This window comes from Oncorhynchus masou, chromosome 3, assembly GCF_036934945.1.
Source record: "Oncorhynchus masou masou isolate Uvic2021 chromosome 3, UVic_Omas_1.1, whole genome shotgun sequence".
NCBI classification, from domain to species: Eukaryota; Metazoa; Chordata; class Actinopteri; order Salmoniformes; family Salmonidae; genus Oncorhynchus; species Oncorhynchus masou.
Window position 1 is genome coordinate 22,665,876 of NC_088214.1, and position 22,659 is coordinate 22,688,534.

The 22,659-nt window shown below is 44.0% G+C and overlaps 2 protein-coding genes across 3 annotated transcripts in view; one reads left to right on the forward strand and one right to left on the reverse strand.

The window, feature by feature from the left end:
- Positions 1–1,294: 1,294 nt before the first annotated feature.
- On the forward strand, positions 1,295–18,223 carry mep1bb (meprin A subunit beta b). Its single transcript, XM_064935503.1, has 14 exons — positions 1,295–1,457; positions 1,708–1,726; positions 1,824–1,874; positions 2,148–2,191; positions 2,413–2,491; positions 5,598–5,715; positions 7,298–7,476; positions 8,801–9,019; positions 11,407–11,559; positions 11,817–12,032; positions 12,488–12,955; positions 13,311–13,493; positions 15,624–15,783; positions 16,265–18,223. The coding sequence occupies exons 1-14, from the start codon at positions 1,386–1,388 to the stop codon at positions 16,488–16,490; spliced, it is 2,187 nt and encodes a 728-aa protein (XP_064791575.1). The 5' UTR covers positions 1,295–1,385; the 3' UTR covers positions 16,491–18,223.
- LOC135512943 (PH domain leucine-rich repeat protein phosphatase 1-like) overlaps positions 17,514–22,659 on the reverse strand; it is a 66,606-nt gene continuing 61,460 nt past the window's right edge. The window contains exons 11-17 of one of the 2 annotated variants that reach the window (XM_064935491.1): positions 22,238–22,438; positions 21,916–22,078; positions 21,667–21,797; positions 21,430–21,543; positions 20,910–21,104; positions 20,612–20,840; positions 17,514–19,983 (exon numbers count right to left, since the gene is read on the reverse strand). In XM_064935491.1, coding sequence (XP_064791563.1) covers positions 18,733–19,983; positions 20,612–20,840; positions 20,910–21,104; positions 21,430–21,543; positions 21,667–21,797; positions 21,916–22,078; positions 22,238–22,438 — 2,284 coding nt within the window. In that variant the 3' untranslated portion in view covers positions 17,514–18,732. Of the gene's footprint in view, positions 19,984–20,611; positions 21,105–21,429; positions 21,544–21,666; positions 21,798–21,915; positions 22,079–22,237; positions 22,439–22,659 lie in introns of both variants that reach the window. The other variant, XM_064935482.1, reaches the window with a different exon arrangement.

Genomic DNA, 22,659 nt, shown 5'->3' on the forward strand with positions numbered 1-22,659 from the left:
GCCTATTCCTCCATGCAGATCTCCTCTAGAGCAGTGATGTTTTGGGGCTGTTGCTGGGCAACAGGGACTTTCAACTCCCTCCAAATATTTTCTATGGGGTTGAGATCTGGAGACTGGCTAGGCCACTCCAGGACCTTGAAATGCTTTTTACGAAGCCATTCTGCGTTGCCCGGGCGGTGTGTTTGGGATCATTGTCATGCTGAAAGACCCAGCCACGTTTCATCTTCAATGCCCTTGCTGATGGAAGGATACATGGCCCTATTCATTCTTTCCTTTAAATGGATCAGTCGTCCTGGTCCCTTTGCAGAAAAACAGCCCCAAAGCATGCTGTTTCCACCCCCATGCTTCACAGTAGGTATGGTGTTCATTTGGATGCAACTCAGCATTCTTTGTCCTCCAAACACGACGAGTTGAGTTTTTACCAAAAAGTTATATTTTGGTTTGATCTGACCATATGACATTCTCCCAATCTTCTTCTGGATCATCCAAATGCTCTCTAGCAAACTTCAGACGGGCCTGGACATGTACTGGCTTAAGCAGGGGGACACGTCTGGCACTGCAGGATTTGAGTCCCTGGTGGCGTAGTGTGTTACTGATGGTAGGCTTTGTTACTTTGGTCCCAGCTCTCTGCAGGTCATTCACTAGGTCCCCCTGTGTGGTTCTGGGATTTTTACTCACCGTTCTTGTGATCATTTTGACCCCACGGGGTGAGATCTTGCGTGGAGCCCCAGATCGAGGGAGATTATTAGTGGTCTTCTATGTCTTCCATTTCCTAATAATTGCTCCCACAGTTGATTTCTTCAAACCAAGCTGCTTATCTATTGCAGATTCAGTCTTCCCAGCCTGGTGCAGGTCTACAATTTTGTTTCTGGTGTCCTTTGACAGCTCTTTGGTCTTGGCCATAGTGGAGTTTGGAGTGTGACTGTTTGAGGTTGTGGACAGGTGTATTTAATACTGATAACAAGTTCTGACTAGTGGCTGACTAAATACGTTTTTGCCCCACTATATGTATATATATAAGTATACCATTTTCATTTGTATTTGAGCGTACAATATAGCTCCGTATTTGTATGAAGTATTATATACTATTTTTTTGATAATCTTTATCAAGGGGGACAATCATTCTGGACCTGACTGTACATGTGTGTATGTAGAGGTGTGTGTTTATGTGTGTGTGTGAAAAGGTGTGTGGACAAGTCATCTGTCGACTGTAGGTGAATTATGACACTTTGTTTCTTGCTCTGTCAATTATTGATCTTGCCATCACATGTACTTTTATCTGGTCCATCGGACGAGCTTAGCACCTTTTACAAGTCTGTCTGAGAGGCCAAGGCTACTAATTCTTAGTGTTCCATACTAAGGGATTCTTTGACTAGGGAGTAAACATGGGGAGGAGAACTACATATTTAGTCATCCTTCATATTTCATGGATCTTATGTGAAAATGTCTTATCTCTGGTAAGGTTATGTTGCATTTATCTGTTTATTTATATATTGGTGAAAATGAGATACATGTCTCAAAGAAACATCAATATAGATTTAGTACTGGTATTGAATGGTTTTCTTTGTTATTAAGATACTGTAATATGATTTATGTTGACCTAATTTGCATTTTCATTTTAAATTAGTATAATGCCTCATTTGCATTGTTACAATGGTCACTTACTTTCTCTAAACAATGGTACGTTTTCCCTCTGTTGCTTGTCAGCCTACACCAAGAGTTTTAGGTAAGTGGATTTTCTTATTTTCTTTTCAATATTTCAAATAGAATGTCACCTATTCAAAGCTGTCATTTACTGTATGTCCTTTACATTTATTCTACAGAATATGATGTGGATGGTGGAAGGGACATGGACATCTTTGATATCAATGAAGGTTTGTCAGTTAGGATGTTACTTAATCTTGTTTCTAATAACTTAATGGGAGTTTCATAGCAATGTGCTGTGTGTGTGTGTGTGTGTGTGTGTGTGTGTGTGTGTGTGTGTGTGTGTGTGTGTGTGTGTGTGTGTGTGTGTGTGTGTGTGTGTGTGTGTGTGTGTGTGTGTGTGTGTGTGTGTGTGTGTGTGTGTGTGTGTGTGTGTGTGTGTGTGTGTGTGTGTGTGTGTGTGTGTGTGTGTGTGTGTGTGTGTGTGTGCTTGGTCCTAACAGAGGCTGGGTTAAACCTGGTGGAGGGGGATATTGAGCTTGATGAGGTGAGTTAATAAGTACTTCTGCTGGTCTTCACTTTAACAATGACATGTTATATCAAGCATAGAAATAGAAAGACAATAATGGGGAAGTTCCATTGATTGCAGACCACAGCAATTTAATTGGGCAATTATATTTCTATGATATCAGCTCACTGCCCAGGCTTAACAGAACTAAATGATTTATTATTTCTTTTTTTGTCAAATGTAATCTACGGCTGACTCAGAAACAAGGCCGGAATTCTATAATAGGGGATCAATACAGATGGCCAAAGACTGTTCCCTACTACTTTGAGGATGACTTGGGTAAGACCATATATGTAGATACAATATAATACATACAGTGCATTCGGAAAGTATTCAGACCCCTTGACGTTACAACCTTATTCTAAAATTAATTAATAGATTGAATTACTTATTTTCCTCATCAATCTACACACAATAACCCATGATGACAAAACATGTTCTTAAATTTTTTTGCAAATGTATAAAAACTTACAAAACAGAAATACCTTATTTACATAAGTATTCAGACCCTTTGCTACGAGACACAATATTGAGCACAGGTACATCCTGTTTCCATTGATCATCCTTGAGATGTTTCTACAGCTTTATTGGAGTCCACCTGTGGTAAATTCAAATGATTGGACATGATTTGGATAGACACACACTTGTCTATATAAGGTCCCACAGTTGACAGTGAAAGTCAGAGCAAAAACCAAGCCATGAGGTCAAAGGAATTATCCGTAGAGTGCAGAGACAGGATTGTTTCGAGGCACAGGGGTACCAACATTTTTTCGCAGCATTGAAGTTCCCCAAGAGCACAGTGGCATCCATCATTCTTAAATGATAGAAGTTTGGAACCACCAAGAACTCTTCCTAGAGCTGGCTGCCCAGCCAAACTGAGCAATCAGGAGAGAAGGGCCTTGGTCAGGGAGGTGACCAAGAACCCGATGGTCACTCTGACAGAGCTCCAGAGTTCCTCTGTGGAGTTAGGAGAACCTTCCAGATGGACAACAAACTCTGCAGCACTCCACTCCAGGCCTTTATGGTAGAGTGGCCAGACGGAAGCCTCTCCTCAATAAAAGGTACATGACAGCCTGCTTGGAGTTTGCCAAAAGGCACCTAAAGGACTCTCAGACCATGAAAAACAAGATTCTCTGGTCTGATGAAACCAAGATTGAACTCTTTGCCCTGAATGCCAAGCGTCACGTTTGGAGGAAATCTGGCACCATCCCTACGGTGCAGCATGGTGGTGGCAGCATTATGCTGTGGGGATGTTTGTCAGCGGCAGGGACTGGGAGACTAGTCAGGATCAAGCAAAAGATGAAATAAGCAAAGTACAGAGAGAGATCCTTGATGAAAACCTTCTCCAGAGTACTCAGGACTTCAGACTGGGGCAAAGGTTCACCTTCCAACAGGACAACAACCCTAAGCACACAGTCAAGACAATGCAGGAATGGCTTCGGAACAAGTCTCTGAATGTCCTTGAGTGGCCCAGCCAGAGCCTGGACTTGAACCCGATCTAACATCTCTGGAGAGACCTGAAAATAGCTGTGTAGTGATGCTCCCCTTCCAAGCTGACAGAGCTTGAGAGGATCTGCAAAGAAGAATGGGAGAAACTCCCCAAATACAGGTGTGCCAAGCTTGTAGTATCATACCCAAGGAGACTCAAGGCTGTAATCACTGCTAAAGGTGTTTTAATCAAGTACTGAGTAAAAGGTCTGCATACTTATGTAAATGTGACATTTCAGATTTACATTTGTAATATATTTGCAATTTAAAAAAAAATAAAGAACTGTTTTTGCTTTGTCATTATGGGGTATTGTGTGTAGCTTGATAAGGCGGAAAAAGCGATTTAAACAATTTTAGAATAAGGCTGTAACGTAGGGGTCTGAATACTTTCTGAATGCAGTGTACATCTACACTGAACAGAAATATAAACACATAATTTAAAGTGTTGCTTCCATATTTCATGAGCTGAAATAAAAGATCCCAGAAATGTTGCATACGCATAAAAAGCTTATTTCTCTCAAGTTTTGTGCACAAATTTGTTTAAATCAAATCAAATGTATTTATATAGCCCTTCGTACATCAGCTGATATCTCAAAGTGCTGTACAGAAACCCAGCCTAAAACCCCAAACAGCAAGCAATGCAGGTGTAGAAGCACGGTGGCTAGGACAAACTCCCAAGAAAGGCCAAAACCTAGGAAGAAACCTAGAGAGGAACCAGGCTATGAGGGGTGGCCAGTACTCTTCTGGCTGTGCCGGGTGGAGATTATACAGAACATGGCCAAGATGTTCAAATGTTCATAAATGACCAGCATGGTCAAATAATAATAATCACAGTAGTTGTCGAGGGTGCAGCAAGTCAGCACCTCAGGAGTAAATGTCAGTTGGCTTTTCATAGCCGATCATTAAGAGCATCTCTACCACTCCTACTGTCTCTAGAGAGTTGAAAACAGCAGGTCTGGGACAGGTAGCACGTTCGGTGAGCACATCCCTGTTAGTGAGCATTTCTCCTTTGCCAAGATAATCTATACACCTGACAGGTGTGGCATATCAAGAAGCTGATTAAACAGCCTGATCATCACACAAGTGCACCTCGTGCTGGAGTCAACAAAAGGTCACTCTAAAATGTGCTGTTTTATCCTACATGGCAATGCCACAGATTACTCAAATTTTGAGGGAGCGTGCAATTGGCATGCTGACTGTAGGAATGTCCACCAGAGCTGTTGCCAGAGAATTCAATTTTAATTTCTTTACCATAAGCCGCCTCCAACGTTGTTTTGGAGAACTTGGCAGTACGCCCAACCAGCCTCACAACCACAGACCACTTGTATGGCGTTGTGTGGGCGAGCGGTTTGCTGATATCAAATGTTGTGAACAGAGTGTCCCATGGTGGTGGGGTTAAGATATAGGCATTTATTAGCTACAGACAACAAACACAATTGCATTTTATCAATGGCAATACGTATGCACAGGGATACCGTGATGAGATCCTGAGGGGCAATTGTTATGCCATTCATCCGCCGCTATCATGTTTCAGCATGATAATGCACGGCTCCATGTGGCAAGGATCTGTACACAATTCCTGGAAACTGAAAATATCTTCTCAGTCATGTGAAATCCATAGATTAATAAATGTTTTCAATTGACTGATTTCTTTATATGAACTGTAACTCAGTAAAGTCTTTGAGATTGCTGCGTTTATATTTTTGCTTAGTATAATACACATTCACTTTGAGACATGTTTTTGGTTCTAAAGGTTGACTATTTAAGAGGGGCAATACATGAATTTACGCAATGATACTATTTTATGGTCCATTGCTCGAAATAGGTCATGTGGCATAGTCTTCAATTGAATGTGTAATTTCATGGTTACAAGACATATCTTCTATTCACAACACAGAGATAAATGCAAAAGGTGTTATCCTGAAGGCCTTTGAACAGTACCGACTGAAGACCTGTATCGACTTCAACCCTTGGGAGGGAGAGCAGAACTACATTTCCATTTTCAAAGGAAGCGGGTACTGTACGCTGTTATGGACTGCTCTGTTTTTATGTTGATTTATAATGTTTCTACATTGTGCTTTCAAGATACTGAACATACATGACTGCATAAAATGTATATACAGTACTAGTCAAAAGCATTACAAGTGAAGCAAAGCTGTCATCAAGGCAAAGGGTGGCTACTTTGAAGAATCTCAAATATAAAATATATTTTGAATTGTTTAACACATTTTTGGTTACTACATGATTCCATATGTGTTATTTCATAGTTTTGATGTCTTCACTGTTATTCTACAATGTAGAAAATATTTAAAATAAAGAAGACCCTTGAATGAGTAGGTGTGTCCAAACTTTTGACAGGTACTGTATGTTTGGGGTTATTGTCTCACTAGGAGATCCACTCCTGGCAGTACACTACCGTTCAAAAGTTTGGGGTCACTTAGAAATGTCCTTGTTTTTCAAAGAAATACATTTTTTGTCCATTGAAATAACATAAATTTGATCAGAAATACAGTGTAGACATTGTTAATGTTGTAAATGACTATGACTGAGAAACAGACGCCTCACAAGTCCTCAACTGGCAGCTTCATTAAATAGTACCTGCAAAACACCAGTCTCAACGTCAACAGTGAAGACGCGACTCCGGGATGCTGGCCTTCTACTCCGGGATGCTGTCTGTGTTCTTTTGCCCATTAATCTTTTATTTTTATTGGCCAGTCTGAGAGATGGCTTTTTCTTTGAAACTCTGCCTAGAATGCCAGCATCCCGGAGTTGCCTCTTCACTGTTGACGTTGAGACTGGTGTTTTGCGGGAACTATTTAAAGAAGCTGCCAGTTGAGGACTTGTGAGGCGTCTGTTTCTCAAACTAGACGCACTAATGTACTTGTCCTCTTGCTCTGTTGTGCACCGGGGCTTCCCACTCCTCGTTCCATTATGGTTAGAGCCAGTGCTGTTCTGTGAAGTGAGTAGTACACAGCGTTGTACAAGATTTTCAGTTTCTTGGAAATTTCTGGCATGGAATAGCCTTAATTTCTCAGAACAAGAATAGACTGATGAGTTTCAGGAGAAAGGGCTTTGTTTCTGGCCAGTTTGTGCCTGTAGTCGAACCCACAAATGCTGATGCTCCAGATACTCAACTAGACTAAAGAAGGCCAGTCCAATTGCTTCTTTAATAAGAACAATAGTTTTCAGCTTTGCTAACATAATTGCAAAAGGGTTTTCTAATGATCAATTAGCCTTTTAAAATGATAAACTTGGATTAGCTAACACAATGTGCCATTGGAACACAGGAGTGATGGTTGCTGATAATGGGCCTCTGTATGCCTATATACATATTCCGGCCACAATGGTCATTTACAACATTAACAATATCTACACTGTATTTCTGATCAATTGTATGTTATTTTAATGGACTAAAAAATTATATTTTTTTCCAGAACAAGGACATTTCTAAGTGATCCCAAACTTTTGAACGGTAGAGTATATATTTTATTTTGGAAGGATGTGCCCATGGAAAAAAAGGTTAGGCTGTAGTATAGCCTTTGAGTTTGTATTATATTAATAACGCTCAACAATGTTTTATGGTTGTCTCTCTTTCAGTTGTTTCTCCTCTGTGGGTAACCAACATGTGGGGAAACAGAGGTTGTCCATCGGGACCAATTGTGACCGCATTGCGACCATCGAACACGAATTCCTCCATGCACTGGGTTTCTGGCATGAGCAGTCACGGTCGGACCGCGATGACTACGTCACCATCCTGTGGGACCACATCTCTGAGGGTACTGAACCTCTAAACCTATGGTAACCCTAACCATAATGCTTACCCCTAACCCTCTGACCCCAAAATGTAGGGGTTAAGGTTATGGCTAAGTTTAGGGTTGTACCAGGTAAGAGATGTCAAATACACAAGCAGCTCCCGGCATTATACCTAAAGCAGACATTGCCATTGCCAGAACGAGAAAGAAAAAATTACATTCAAATCGAAAAACATTTAACTAAACCTTGATTGTTTAGTTAAATGTTTTTCAATTTGAATGTATTTTTTTCTTTCTCGTTCTGATCTTCTGACGCGAGTGGGACGAGTGTAGCTTCGTGACAATAACCACACGGAGCAGACACTCTAATTTGACAGCTCTAACACAGTTACACCAGCTAAGCAAGTGTCGGATATCGCCGATTAACGCTTGATCTGATTGAATCTAGGCTATTCCCACTGGGTAAAAATGGGTTTAATCAACATTGTTTCCACGTCAAGATGTTGAATCAACGTGGAAAACTGATTGAATTTGTAAAAAGTCATCAACATAAATAGATTTTTTTTAACTAAATTTTTTACCTAAATCCAATGACATGGTGATTTCACGTTAGTTGAAAATTCAACCGAATGTAAATCAAAATTTAGAAGTTGAGCTGAGGTCTGTTCCCAGTGGGGTGTTTCTTACTGTGCATGCCTGCATGTATTTGTCATCAGAAACATGGTGATTGGATTTCTCGGAATAACTTATCATCTGGACAAACAGTAATCTGTTTTCTTCCCACAAGCATATTACAATATGTCAACATGACAACATAAAGTCAGATTAGTGTTAGCCTGACCAAACAGGCCCACCCACAGTGTACACTACTTGTTCATTAATCTTGACCTTTCCCAAGAGCTATAAACTATGTGATCAGGACAAACAAATGTCTTCTTGTGCTGATCGACTGCCTAATCCTCTCAGACAAACAGGCAAAGGGCACCATATAAGCATCAATGGAAATTTAAAGTGAAATTTGAGATTAGTGCATGGTCTAAGTCATTAATATTAAGTCATTAATTTTGTGTAATTGAAGGTGAAAGAGCAGCGACATGATTCTTAAGATTCCAGTCAGCATCTTGTCATCCACATGAAGCCCTGACCCTACAGATCTGCCATTGGAGACGTTCTTTGTCTCGCTAACATTTTGGGGTTGAAGGCTTATTACAGTACATGTCAATTCAGGAGACGAATTGAAATTCCAAGGCTAGATTTGAAGAAGTGAGTAAACTGGCTGATTTGACCCCTCCAACCCACCTGAACTCTCCCCTCCCTCTACCCCCTCCCTCCCCCAATCAATCTCCAGGTAAGGAACACAACTTCAACACGTACAATGACACCATGTCCAGTTCTCTGGGTGTCCCCTACGACTACGGTTCCATGATGCACTACAGTAAGACTGCGTTCAGGAACGGTACCGAGCCTACAATCGTCACCAAGATCCCCGCCTTCGCTGATGTCATCGGTCAGCGCATGGAGTTCAGTGATAATGACTTGCTCAAGCTACGGCGCCTCTACAACTGCAGTAAGACACAGGCACATTAGGCTGTACAACTGCAGTAAGACACAAGCACATTAGGCTGTACAACTGCAGTAAGGCCCAGTCACTTTAGGCCTCTACAACTGCAGTAAGACACAGGCACATTAGGCTGTACAACTGCAGTAAGGCCCAGTCACTTTAGGCCTCTACAACTGCAGTACGACTCAGACACTTTAGGCCTCTACAACTGCAGTAAGGCCCAGTCACTTTAGGCCTCTAAAACTGCAGTACGACTCAGACACTTTAGGCCTCTACAACTGCAGTAAGGCCCAGTCACTTTAGGCCTCTACAACTGCAGTACGACTCAGTCACTTTAGGCCTCTACAACTGCAGTACGTCTCAGACACTTTAGGCCTCTACAACTGCAGTAAGGCCCAGTCACTTTAGGCCTCTACAACTGCAGTAAGGCCCAGTCACTTTAGGCCTCTACAACTGCAGTAAGACACAGGCACATTAGGCTGTACAACTGCAGTACGACTCAGACACTTTAGGCCTCTACAACTGCAGTAAGGCCCAGTCACTTTAGGCATCTACAACTGCAGTAAGGCCCAGTCACTTTAGGCCTCTACAACTGCAGTAAGGCCCAGTCACTTTAGGCATCTACAACTGCAGTAAGGCCCAGTCACTTTAGGCATCTACAACTGCAGTACGACTCAGACACTTTAGGCATCTACAACTGCAGTAAGGCCCAGTCACTTTAGGCCTCTACAACTGCAGTAAGGCCCAGTCACTTTAGGCATCTACAACTGCAGTAAGGCCCAGTCACTTTAGGCATCTACAACTGCAGTACGACTCAGACACTTTAGGCCTCTACAACTGCAGTAAGGCTCAGTCACTTTAGGCATCTACAACTGCAGTAAGGCCCAGTCACTTTAGGCCTCTACAACTGCAGTAAGGCCCAGTCACTTTAGGCCTCTACAACTGCAGTAAGACACAGGCACATTAGGCTGTACAACTGCAGTACGACTCAGACACTTTAGGCCTCTACAACTGCAGTAAGGCCCAGTCACTTTAGGCATCTACAACTGCAGTAAGGCCCAGTCACTTTAGGCCTCTACAACTGCAGTAAGGCCCAGTCACTTTAGGCATCTACAACTGCAGTAAGGCCCAGTCACTTTAGGCCTCTAAAACTGCAGTACGACTCAGACACTTTAGGCCTCTACAACTGCAGTAAGGCCCAGTCACTTTAGGCCTCTACAACTGCAGTACGACTCAGTCACTTTAGGCATCTACAACTGCAGTACGTCTCAGACACTTTAGGCCTCTACAACTGCAGTAAGGCCCAGTCACTTTAGGCCTCTACAACTGCAGTAAGGCCCAGTCACTTTAGGCCTCTACAACTGCAGTAAGACACAGGCACATTAGGCTGTACAACTGCAGTACGACTCAGACACTTTAGGCCTCTACAACTACAGTAAGGCCCAGTCACTTTAGGCATCTACAACTGCAGTAAGGCCCAGTCACTTTAGGCCTCTACAACTGCAGTAAGGCCCAGTCACTTTAGGCATCTACAACTGCAGTAAGGCCCAGTCACTTTAGGCATCTACAACTGCAGTACGACTCAGACACTTTAGGCATCTACAACTGCAGTAAGGCCCAGTCACTTTAGGCCTCTACAACTGCAGTAAGGCCCAGTCACTTTAGGCCTCTACAACTGCAGTAAGGCTCAGTCACTTTAGGCATCTACAACTGCAGTAAGGCTCAGTCACTTTAGGCATCTACAACTGCAGTAAGGCTCAGTCACTTTAGGCATCTACAACTGCAGTAAGGCTCAGCCACTTTAGGCCTCTACAACTGCAGTAAGGCTCAGCCACTTTAGGCCTCGACAGCTGCTGTAAAGCTCAGTCACTTTAGGCCTCTGCAGCTGCTGTAAAGCTCAGTCACTTTAGGCCTCTACAACTGTCGTAAGGCATAGGAACAATGGGCTGTATAACTGCAGTAAGACTCAGGCCATGTTCAAGAGCATCCGTCTGCTCAGTCAGTGATCAACGACTGTCTGAACAGACTGACTGATCTACCAAGTAAGTAGTAAGACATACTCACATTGACCTGCTGATCTACTGATTTATTTGATGGAGACTGTAATTTAGTCAAACCCACAGTGCAGGAGACTTCCTTTGCTGGAATGTCACATTTCTGCTATAAAACTTTAATTACAGTGATTAGTTAGGCGATATGTTCAAAGCAAAACTCAGGATCTTTCTGCAGTGTATATTTGATTGAGAACCCTAGTGGATTATCAAACGTGGTTGGGTACATGGTACTGCATAGGTATATGGTAAACCTAGATAAAAACGTTTACAGCTGGTCAAAGTTTTCCTATGATTGCTGTTCAGCTGATGGTGATTGCATATACGTGTCCTTTGATCCAGCACGCTCCTCCACTTTCCTGGACACCTGCGACTTTGAGAGGGAGAACATCTGTGGTATGATCCAGGGGCCGGGGGACCAGGCAGAATGGACAAGGGTGACCCAGGCACCTGGCGGGCCCAACACGGACTACTCCAACATGGGCAAATGCACGGGTGAGCACCCCCTCAGTACACACCAACCACAAAACAACCTCCCATCCTCAGTACCTGACAGGGCAGATCACTATCAGCTCTCTTCTTATCTTACAGTCTAAAGGGTGATCAAAGGTCCAGTTATAAATAACACCTAGAGATTTCCCTGACGGTTACCTGGTTAGTAAAACTCTGAGCTCTAGTTATAGGCTAAAGTTATAGGCTGACCCTACTTAACAATCCAATGGCAAATGTATACTGATGTCCATTGTTCACAGGCTCAGGCTACTTCATGCACTTGAGCACTGCCACAGGCAGACCAGCAGACACAGCCAGGCTGGAGAGCAGACTGCTCTACCCCAAGAGAAGCTACCAGTGCCTGCAGTTTTTCCTCTACAATGGTGGTGGCGCCAACGATCAGCTGGTGATCCTTGTCCGAGAGTACGATAAAGCCCACCCCAACGGAACCCTGCGTGTTATTCAGCCCATAGTTGGTAACATCTCTAACATATTGTCTCTAACATAGCTAACATCTCTAACATATGGTCTCTAACATAGCTAACATCTCTAACATATGGTCTCTAACATAGCTAACATCTCTAACATATTGTCTCTAACATAGCTAACATCTCTAACATATGGTCTCTAACATAGCTAACATCTCTAACATATGGTCTCTAATATAGCTAACATCTCTAACATATTGTCTCTATCATAGCTAACATCTCTAACATATGGTCTCTAACATAGCTAACATCTCTAACATATGGTCTCTAACATAGCTGTTACATCAACCTATAGACATTCAAATAATCTGTTATTAGTTTACACCCATCATATTGGGTGTATAACCTGTATAATGCGTATAACATATGATATACTGTAAATTCTACACAACAATATTCTTTGTACTGTATTTATAAACTTAATGGTTTCCTCTTTCTCCCAGCACCACCTCAAGACCTATGGCACCTGCACCATGTGAGCCTGAACGTGGTCAAGAAGTTCCGGGTGGTGTTCGAGGGCATCAAGGGCGACGCCCCCTCCACAGGTGGTCTCTCCCTGGACGACATCAACCTCTCTGAGACTACCTGCCCCGACCACGTGTGGCGGGTGAAGAACTTCAGCCACATCATGGAGACCACTCCTAACGACAAACCCATCTACAGCCCCCCGTTCAAGTCCAGAGAGGGCTACACCTTCCAGATGGGGCTCTACCCTAGTGGGAAGGAGGGCTATGCGGGGGAGCTTTCTGCCTACGCCCACCTGGTGACCATGACCGGTGACACAGAAGTGCGGAAGTGGCCGTGTCCGTGGAAACAGATGACCATGATGCTGTTCGATCAGAACCCAGACATCATGAGGCGTATGAACAACCAGCGCAGTGTCACCACCGATCCTACTAAGAAACTCAGTGGTCAGTCCAGGTCCAGTATTCATTAAGCATCTTAGACTGGGAGTGTTGATCTAGGATCAGGTTCCCTCTCTCCATGTAATTTTTTTCATTATTATCTGAAAGGCTAAACTGATCCTAGGTCAATGCCCTTCTGAAATGCCTAATTAATATAGACCAAGACAAGTGCAGAACAATTTGAAACCCAGGGATTTACTTTAACATATGGAGTTAAATTCCATTTTCAAATTAATGGAATTACCATTTTTTTCTGAGATGTTCCAGCTGGTTTTGCATGGACTTAAAGTATGAGTCTTCCTATTTCATAGATGAAGTCATGTAGAGTATATTGAGAAAGATCCGTGTTTTTACCTTTCAGAGACTTCAGAACTGTTCTTCTGGGATGACCCTCGTAAGGTGGGCGTTGAAGTGTCAGCGGCGGACGGGACCAAATATTTCCGTGGGCCGGGTGCCGGGACAACCGCGTACCTCACCCATGGCAGGGCCAAGAGCAGGGACTTCATCAAGGGGGGAGACGCCATCTTCCTGCTTACCATGGAGGGTAAGAAGTTCTGAAACATTCCCCTGGTCCCAGATTTGTTTGTGCTGTATTGCCAACTCCTATGGTTAGCCATGACAAAAGTTAGCCTGGTTCCAGATCTGTTCGTGCTGTATTGCCAACTCCTATGGTCAGTCCTGACAAAAGTTAGCCTGGTTCCAGATCTGTTCGTGCTGTATTGCCAACTCCTATGGTCAGTCCTGACAAAAGTTAGCCTGGTCCCAGATCTGTTTGGTCATTGTCAGTGGTGTAAGTAAAAATACTTGAAAGTAATACTTAAGTATTTTTGGTGGGTATCTGTACAACTTTGACTTTTACTTCACCACAATCCTAAAGACAATTGTACTTTTTACACCATACATTTTCCCTGGCAGACAAAAGTACTCGTTAAATTGTGAATGATTAACAGGACAGGAAAACTGTCTAATTTAAACACTTATCAAGAGAACATCCCTTCTGCCTCTGATCTGGTGGACTCACTCAACACATTGTTTGTAAATGATGTCTGAGTGTTAGAGCATGACCCTGGCTATCCGTTAAAAAAAAACAAGGAAAATGATGCTGTCTGGTTTGCATTTATATAAGGAATTTTATATTATTTCTACTTTTACTTTTGATGCTTAAGTATATTTTAGTAATTACATTTACTTTTGACACATAAATATATTTAAAACCAAGTACTTTTAGACTTTTACTTAAGTAGTATTTTACTGGGTGACTCACTTTTACTTGAGTCATTTTCTATTAAGGTATCTTTACTTTTACTCAAGTATGTCAATTGGGTACTTTTTCCACCAATGGTCATTGCTGCGTTTGACACGATCACACAAACAGATCTGGGACCAGGCTACTGAAAATACCTTTTTTATCAAAAACATGCCAAAAGCATTCTCTACATTCTCTGAAATGATGATACATTGTCTCTCTGTTTTGTATAATCATGTTCAAATATACTCATCATATGATCCCACCAATGGAAGCTGCTGAGGGGAGAACGGCTCATAATAATGGCTGGAACGGAGCGGCATCAAACCATGTGTTTGATACAATTCCACTCATTCCTCTACAGCCATAACCACAAGCATGTCCTCCCCAATTAAGATGCCACCAACCTCCTGTGGATCCACCATCATATCCCATTAAGGCCTAGATTCAACCAGATCAAGTTTTAACACCCGCAAGTTGCCGTTTCGGCGGTGTCAGAAGTGTTACTGCGCTAGAGCTGCTGCTCGTGTGGTCATTGTCACAAAGCCACACTTGTCCCACTCGGGTTAGAAGTTCTGCATAAGTTAGTGTAGGCTATATAGAAATAATGACACTCAAGTTGAAAATCATTAAACAAAATAAAGAGGATTTCTATCAGCCTAATCAAGGTTGAAATAACATCTCACATTCTATTGCAAACTTGTAAATAAGGCTGCATGGGATTTCTGTTAATGCGACTGTGCAGCCAATTGCAATGTCCACTTTAGGTGTGATGCCAGGAGCCAGAGGTCCACAGCAGTTCCACCTCCGACACCGCCAAAACAACCGCTATGCAGTGGGTCAGCTAGCCCTTACCCTGCCTTGTTGATTATCATCACACTTATTCAAATCAAATCATGGGTTGTGGTTTTCCATCTATTTAAAATGCAAAAATAATGGCTTTAAACTACAATGGATCAATCCACCATCATACCAGGGAATTTAATGCTTAAACCCTCAAAAATATGAATAAGATATTTGGCTACAGAAGTGCCATTCTTACCAACCTCTACAGCTTCCATCCAAAAACAAATCCTTTGAAATGACGTCAACACATACTGGAGGAGTTACTGGCTAGCTAACTATGCTGGTCACAGTGCGCATGACCAGAATGACACATCGACAAACCACCAAAGGAACACTTTATTTCTGTTTGAAAATTGAGAAAGGGGCGGAGGTGGATTGTTTTTCGTGGCCAAAGTCGACTGTGATGTCCACATCACGTGATTCATTACCAATTCACGCCCATTCGCCATTTCTATAATCAATCATGCTACCCAATCCCATCCCAGTATCTGTAGGCCAACATTCATTTCTATGTTAGTACTATGTGTACTGTACCTCATTCTCATTACATACATGCCCCCTCCCCCCAATCTCTGTCTTCAGATGTGTCACATCTCACGGTGACCCAGCCCGTACCCTCCTCCACATTGCCACCAGTCACCACGGTTACCACCGCCATATTGCCACCTACTGACCCCTGCACTAAGGTCACATGTGGGAATGAGGGCGTCTGTGTGGTGGATGCTGGAAATGCTGTCTGCAGGTGAGGACACTTTATTATGGAGGCTTGTCGCTTACACAATACAATGGTCTGAAAGGCAATCATCCATACTGAATTCTATTTCTCTCTTTCGCTCTGTTCTTCTCTCTGCGTTGATAACCACAGCTTGATTCTTTCCTTTTATTATCTTGCACCAGCTGTGCAGATACAAATTATTCCCTCTGTTTCCTCAGTCTTACCCTTCACACATACACAGCCCAGCAGGCAAAACTGGTTGTATAATGACATCATTACAACCAGTGTTGCCTGTTTATTGACTCCCACTTTCTTCCCCTCTGTATAGGTGAACCGTGTTAGAGCTATATTTCTCTCTCCCTATCCAGATGTGCAGTGGATAGATAGGTGACTCTCTCTCGGTCCCTATCCAGATGTGCAGTGGATAGATAGGTGACCCTCTCTCGGTCCCTATCCAGATGTGCAGTGGATAGATTAGGTGACTCTCTCTCTCTCGGTCTCTCTCTAGGTGTGCAGTTGGTGACGACTGGTGGTACTACGGAGAGAGTTGTCAGTATCAGGGTTCCACCCAGGACACGATGACCACAGCGCTTATAGCCTCTTTCTCTGTGCTGGGTGGCATGTTGGTGGTGACTGCAGTCAGTGTGGTGTGTGTGAAGAGGAAAAACAAGAACAGTGGAGGTGGAGGGGACCGGGGCATCACCATGTCCAATGTCACCATCACAGGAATGTAATGTTTTCCCCTGCCAGAACCAAATCTATTCATGGCCAGCATTAAGTAGATGAAGAAGTTAACTGCAAAAGCTACAACTCCTTCAAATATAAAATTACAAAAGATCTACTGGAAATACCACTTAAATGTCTCATCCCAATAATTATCTGCCTATCAGCCATGTATTTTGATCAGCCTGTTAATTTGACATGATTTGTAGTTTCTTTGTGTATGTAAATCTCCAACTATTTTCTTGTGCTAAATTTTTGAAGTGTATGTACAGTATTGTTCAGGGCATACGCTACATTAGTGTTGCTGTCATGGCATTTTCATATCAGACTCTTAATAGTTTTAAATTGAGATAATTATATCTGAAATGTTGATGTTGTAGTCATGGAAGGGAAGGCATTAGGGGTATAAATATAATAAGTGGTTCTAGAGTTAGTCTGATTTTGAAATGAATGAGATGCTAATATAAACATTTGACAATATTGACCTCTTCTGGTCATAAGGTGCACATACATCTGATTTTCAAATTAGGACTCTATTCAATAAGTAGCACTGAAGTTCTGTGTTGTAGCCAGATTGACATTTAGAGGCAATGTTTCCGCGTTAGTAGACACGACATTCACGGTAAACGCTACATGTCAGCTCAATTGGAAATTCCCTCTAAATTTCAAGCGTGCTATAGAGCCAAACTTCAGCTATAGAGATTGAATAGAGCCCAAACTAGAGCTATAGTATGACACATGTGCAACAAGAGATTATCCTGCATTTCTGGATAACAGTAATGTAAAAATGGTACATTTGAAATTGTATTGTAAAGTCTAATTGAAAGCTATCAGCTATACTTTATGGCTGTTTTCGGGTTTATAGGAACTTAAAATTGTATGACCTTAATCTGCAAAATACAAGTGGGTCATACATTGGAAAAGGGGAGGAATACTGAGAGAAATGATTGTCTAAGTTTACACGTGTCAAACGCACACAGAGAGAATTTAAAATGTAACTGCAAAATATAAAAATACCACTCGAACAACAAAGCTTACAAATGGAAGATTTATTATACCAAAGACAGGAACGTTTTGTGTGGTTTACTTTCCATGTGGATAATATAGCATTTGTTTGCATTACTGAACTGGACACAGTCATGCCGGTGATAGCAGTGGGACAGAATACCGTGTGTGTGTGTGTGTGTGTTGTGAGCACATTAGAGGGAGTGCTGACTAACCAAGATGTAAGTATCAACAGAACTGAATGAAAAGAACCATAGTGAATTGTGTGCTCTTGTACTGTATAACAGGGTGGGTGTACTGTGTATGCACGTATCTGTGTGTGTATTGAACATGTCTCTGAGTGTATGTGTCTACGAGAAAAAGGTGAGATCGGCGAAATTAGGTCTGACCCACACCCCCTCTACACCACTAAATCCATCCACAAACATACAGGTACACAGTTCCTTTAAAAGCATCAGTATTTCTCTTATTTACAATTCATTGGGGGAAACAAATCACAATTTCTCTCAGAGAAGATTAGTAAAAGTGACTAGGTCACCATAAAGAGTATGCAACTCCTAAGAGTTAGTCTTTCAAATTTCTACAAAAATGTCTATGCCTTTTGTACAGGCCAAGAGCCATGATTTACTGAAGAAATAGAGTTTTATCAAGTGCCCCATCTACAACAGTTAAGCGTGGTATTATTGGTGTGCACCATTCAAATGTATTTCATTGATAATAAAAAAGATTGTTCTCCATGTTTCATTTAACAAGGTTTTTTCAGCAACTTAATTTTCTTTACATTAAAAGATATGGTAAGTAAAAAAACAACGGCATCATGTCCATTACTGTGTGTTGTGATAGGCTAACCCTTTTGCAGAGAGACTAGTGTTGATTACATAGGTACTCATTGGTTCGTTGTCTAATGTAAAAACAACGTTCCGCACAGTCTGTCTGTGAGTAGTAGTGGAACTACTTTGGACCATAAAAGGTGTGTCCATAAGTAGGATACCCAATAGGGTTGGGTTATCTTAAAGGGCTCATTTGCATGTCCTATTCTATAGGTCACTTTGGGGAAAGGGTTGGAGCCGGTTACAGTGCTTGGTACTCCAGTGCTGTGGTCTCAGGAGAAAGGGGTTGAGTGATTGTAGTCTGTAGACATCTCAGCAAGGTGCTGTTTTTCAGATACATAGGTTACTCAGCTAGTCCGAAGACTGTAGCGATTCTCCACTGTAGGGATTTTGGGGTGTGTCCTAATTCCCTGCAGTCCTAGTAGTCTGCAGGCTGGTCGGGGCTAGGTGTTTTCTGTTGCTTCTGCTGATGCTGCTTCATGATCTCCTTGACCTCCTCCACCAGCTCTGGAGGGATGATGAACTGGTCGTCCGGGTCGGGCTGGGCGGGTGCCGTGAAGTATCCCCCTCCCTTCTTAGATGGGGCGTCTGCTGCCACCTCGATCAGGTTGTGGCTCTTCTCCTGGGGGGCCACAGAGCCGTTCCCCCTCCTCTTCCCCATGGCCTTCCCATCATCACCCGGTCTGCCGCAGCCCACTGACCAGCCCTCTTCTCTATCCTCCCTCATATCCGCCTCCCCCAGGGTCAGCTCCACCCCTTCCTCGAGTGGTTCCGGGGTGCAGGGTGGAGGAGGGGGAGGAGGGGCCAGCAAGCGTTCCGGTCCTGATGATGATAAAGAGGCCTCAACCCTAAGGCAGTGGATGTCGGCCTCCACCTCCACTCTGCTCCCGTTGGAGAAGACCCCGGCGATGGGCTCCTCATCCTCACTGTCCAGCCCGTTGTCAGATAGTGCGCTGGAGAAGGTGGCGCTGGACAGCTGCCTCTGGAAGGATCCGGTCAGACAGGCAGGGTGGAGAGCACAGCAGCCCCGGGCAGGGAGCTCCGAGCCTGGGTGAGGGTAAGGGCAGGGCTGGGCAGCGTGCTGGGCCTGCAGGGAGAGCTGGTTGGCCTGGTGGTGCAGGTGGTGGTGGGGTTGTTCATGCAGCAGCCCCAGGGAACTCTGAGGAGGCTCGTCAGAGGAGGCCGTGGATCCCACCTCGCTGCTCATCTCACTAGTACTGATCTCACTGCTGATCTCACTGCAGGAGGACGGGGGGACAGGGAGGGAGCCATCCCCTGTGGGTCGCTCCTTTATCGACGAACCCCCCGAAGAGGGGTAGCCGCCCAATACAGGGCTGGGGTGCGGCTGGTGATGGTCTCTGAAGCAGCAGCAGTCCTCACTCACAGAGAGCTGCACCACCACGGCACAGAGACTGTCGGTGCAGCCGTAGCCCTGGGCCAGCGTACACAGCTTCTTGGCTGCAGCCAGGCCGTCTGGGACATTACGCACCGCCTCCACCGCCTCCGACGGTGACACGGCATCCCACAAGCCACGGCTTCCCAGGATGAAGAACTCGTCCTGCGGGGTGAGGGTTACCGTGCAGACGTAGGGCCGTGGGATCACTGCCGGGTACAGGAAGGAATATCCCATGATACGGGTGGAGTCTGTCACTCCATTCACTTTGTTGTCCTAATGGAGTAGAAGGAGAAGCCTACTTAAATGTCCAACAGAAACCGGTATTCTGCCGTATCCCAACCCCTCGCAGAAACACACAGTATGTTTAGAGTGGGAGCTGTTTTAACACATTCCCCAATCCTCACACATACAGATTAAAGCCCAGGCCAAAATTGTATTAAAAGAGTCATTAAGTGTGGTATCAATGATGAACTTGACTTCAAAATCCCATACCCTTTGGGGTTATAGAATTGAACATGAAATGGAATTGAAGTGCATCACAAGCATTTGGAGCAGTACTTTAAATGAACACCCTCATATACCCCACCCACAAGCAGAATAAACTCCTAACCCCTCCTCCCCCTCCATACACACGCACAAACACACTTGTTCTTCTATCCTCTTGGGGTCCTATTTATTTCCATTCAAAATCCTATTTTCCCTAACCCTTATGCCTAACCCTAATTTTCCCTAACCCCTAAGCTCAAAATAGTGTTTGTCCTTGTGGGGATGTGGTAAATGTCCCCACAAGGGAAAATGTTCCTTGTTTTACTATCCTTGTGGGGACTTTTCGGGATTTCAGGTGCCCACAAGGATAGAAGAACTAGGCCACACACACACACACACACCCCTCCCTATGTACCTCAGTGATGATGGCGTTGTGTTGTCTGATGCGTCGGTACTCTTCCTCCAAGCCTACGTTGTGCAGGAGGGAGAGGGGCAGTGGCTTGCCGTCTCGACACAGGATGGCCTGGCACTTGCCCACGTTAGCAGCGGTGAGGGTGAAGCAGCCGCCCGGGTCGGTGGGGTCGTGTCTGATGTGGCACAGGGCCGCCGAGCCACCCAGCTTCTGCCCTGCCGTACCCAGCTTCCTGTGGCACAGAGAGAAGGTTGAATTTCTGATACTGTCTAAATAAGAAGTTGTGTGTGTCCATACTAACCTCTGCATGACGAGGAAGGTGTTTGTCATGTAGTCTTCTTCACTCTTGGTCTTGTGCAGCTCCTCGGCCAGCACATCGTTCATGGTACACTGCAGCAGATAGGGCACTTCCACGTTCCTATCTCCATCAAACACCCCATAGAGGGCCTCACGACTCCCACCGAAACTGTTCACCGACAGGGCAGCCACACACAGCCTGGGAGAGAGATAGGAATACACGTGCAAAACGTTAATAATATTCCCTTGAGGTTGTTGAGAGTTTAAGACTTACTGTAGCTCCACGGCATTCGCATCCCTCTCACATCTGTCACACACACAAATGCATGGACGTGTGCATGCACCCACATCCCCAGCCTCTTGTTTCACACACTAACTCTACTGCCCCCACATTGACCTCACCGACTGACGCGTTAGTCTTAGTCGCCATGGTAACCTTGCTTATTTTTCACATATGAAAGCTCTCCCATGGTGACCCATCTGGTTCACACATGATGTGTATGTATCATGTGTATGTTACTCACTTGTTCTTGACACCCGAGGCTTCTGTGTAACCATGACTCCACACAGCCGGCCCACCTGACGCCTCATTGGTTGAGAAGGTCGGGGGCGGGTCGATGTGGAAACAGCGGATGTTACTGCAACAAGGAGGAGAGAGGATACTTAATAAAAAGATCACAGTGCAGGAACAGGTACACAGGCAAACAAAATAATTAAATTAATCTTTACTCACAATTTGTCTACACTAATAGAAGACTTACTTGAGTTGTTCCAGAGTTTTGTGGTCCAGGTTGAGGCGAGGGTTGCCACTCAGGTCCAGCTCCTGGAGTTTAGGAGGCAGGATCTCAGGCAGGCTGATCTCACTCAGCTCATTACAGCTCAGATCTACACACTGGAGAGAGGAGAGGGTTAAAACACACAGAAATATACAACCATCCTCACACGCACACATGAATATACATGCATTCACACACACGCGTGCGCACGTCCTGCCTGCCTGACTGTCCTACCTTCATCTCCATAAGCTGCATGACCTCAGGGAAGACTTCTATGGTGTTGGAGTGGGCGATGAGTGTGTGCATGCGTCTGCAGTTCATGATGGTGGTGGGCACCGTCTTGAGCCTGTTCCCACTCAGGTCCACCTCCTCCAGCTCTTCCAACTTTGCCATTTTACTACAGAGGAGGAAAAGTCAGTGAATATGTACCTAGAAGAGACAGTATATTGTAAGTGTGGTAGAAAAAGAAAAATGAGAGTGACAACAGTTATTTTATGTGTGTGTGTGTGTGCGTGTGTGTGTGTATACAGTATGTAGCCTACATCTATCCACTCACCTGGCAGGGAAGGTGTGCAGGTAGTTGTAGGCCATGTGTAGTACTCGGAGGTGTGTGTGTCCCGTCAGTAAGGAAACACACTTATCAGTCAGTCGGTTGTTGGTGAGGTACAGTTCCTGGAGGATGCTGTTGCTCTCCTCTGATAGGCTGGAGGGAGGCAGGTGCTCGAGCTTATTTGCCGAGGCATTCAGGCACCGCAAACTGAAACAGGAAGTGAACCCAGGTGTCAGTCTTTCAACCATTGCACATATTCTGCCGGTGTAATAAATTGTCACAGTTAGAATTAACATGTTTAGTCAATAACTGGGTAATAATTGACCTCTTGTCATCATGCTCTATTGAAACAAACACAGGTCATATTTTCTCTCATCAATGCCAGCATGCCCTGACTAATTGAGGCTGTTCTGATGGCAAAAGGGAGT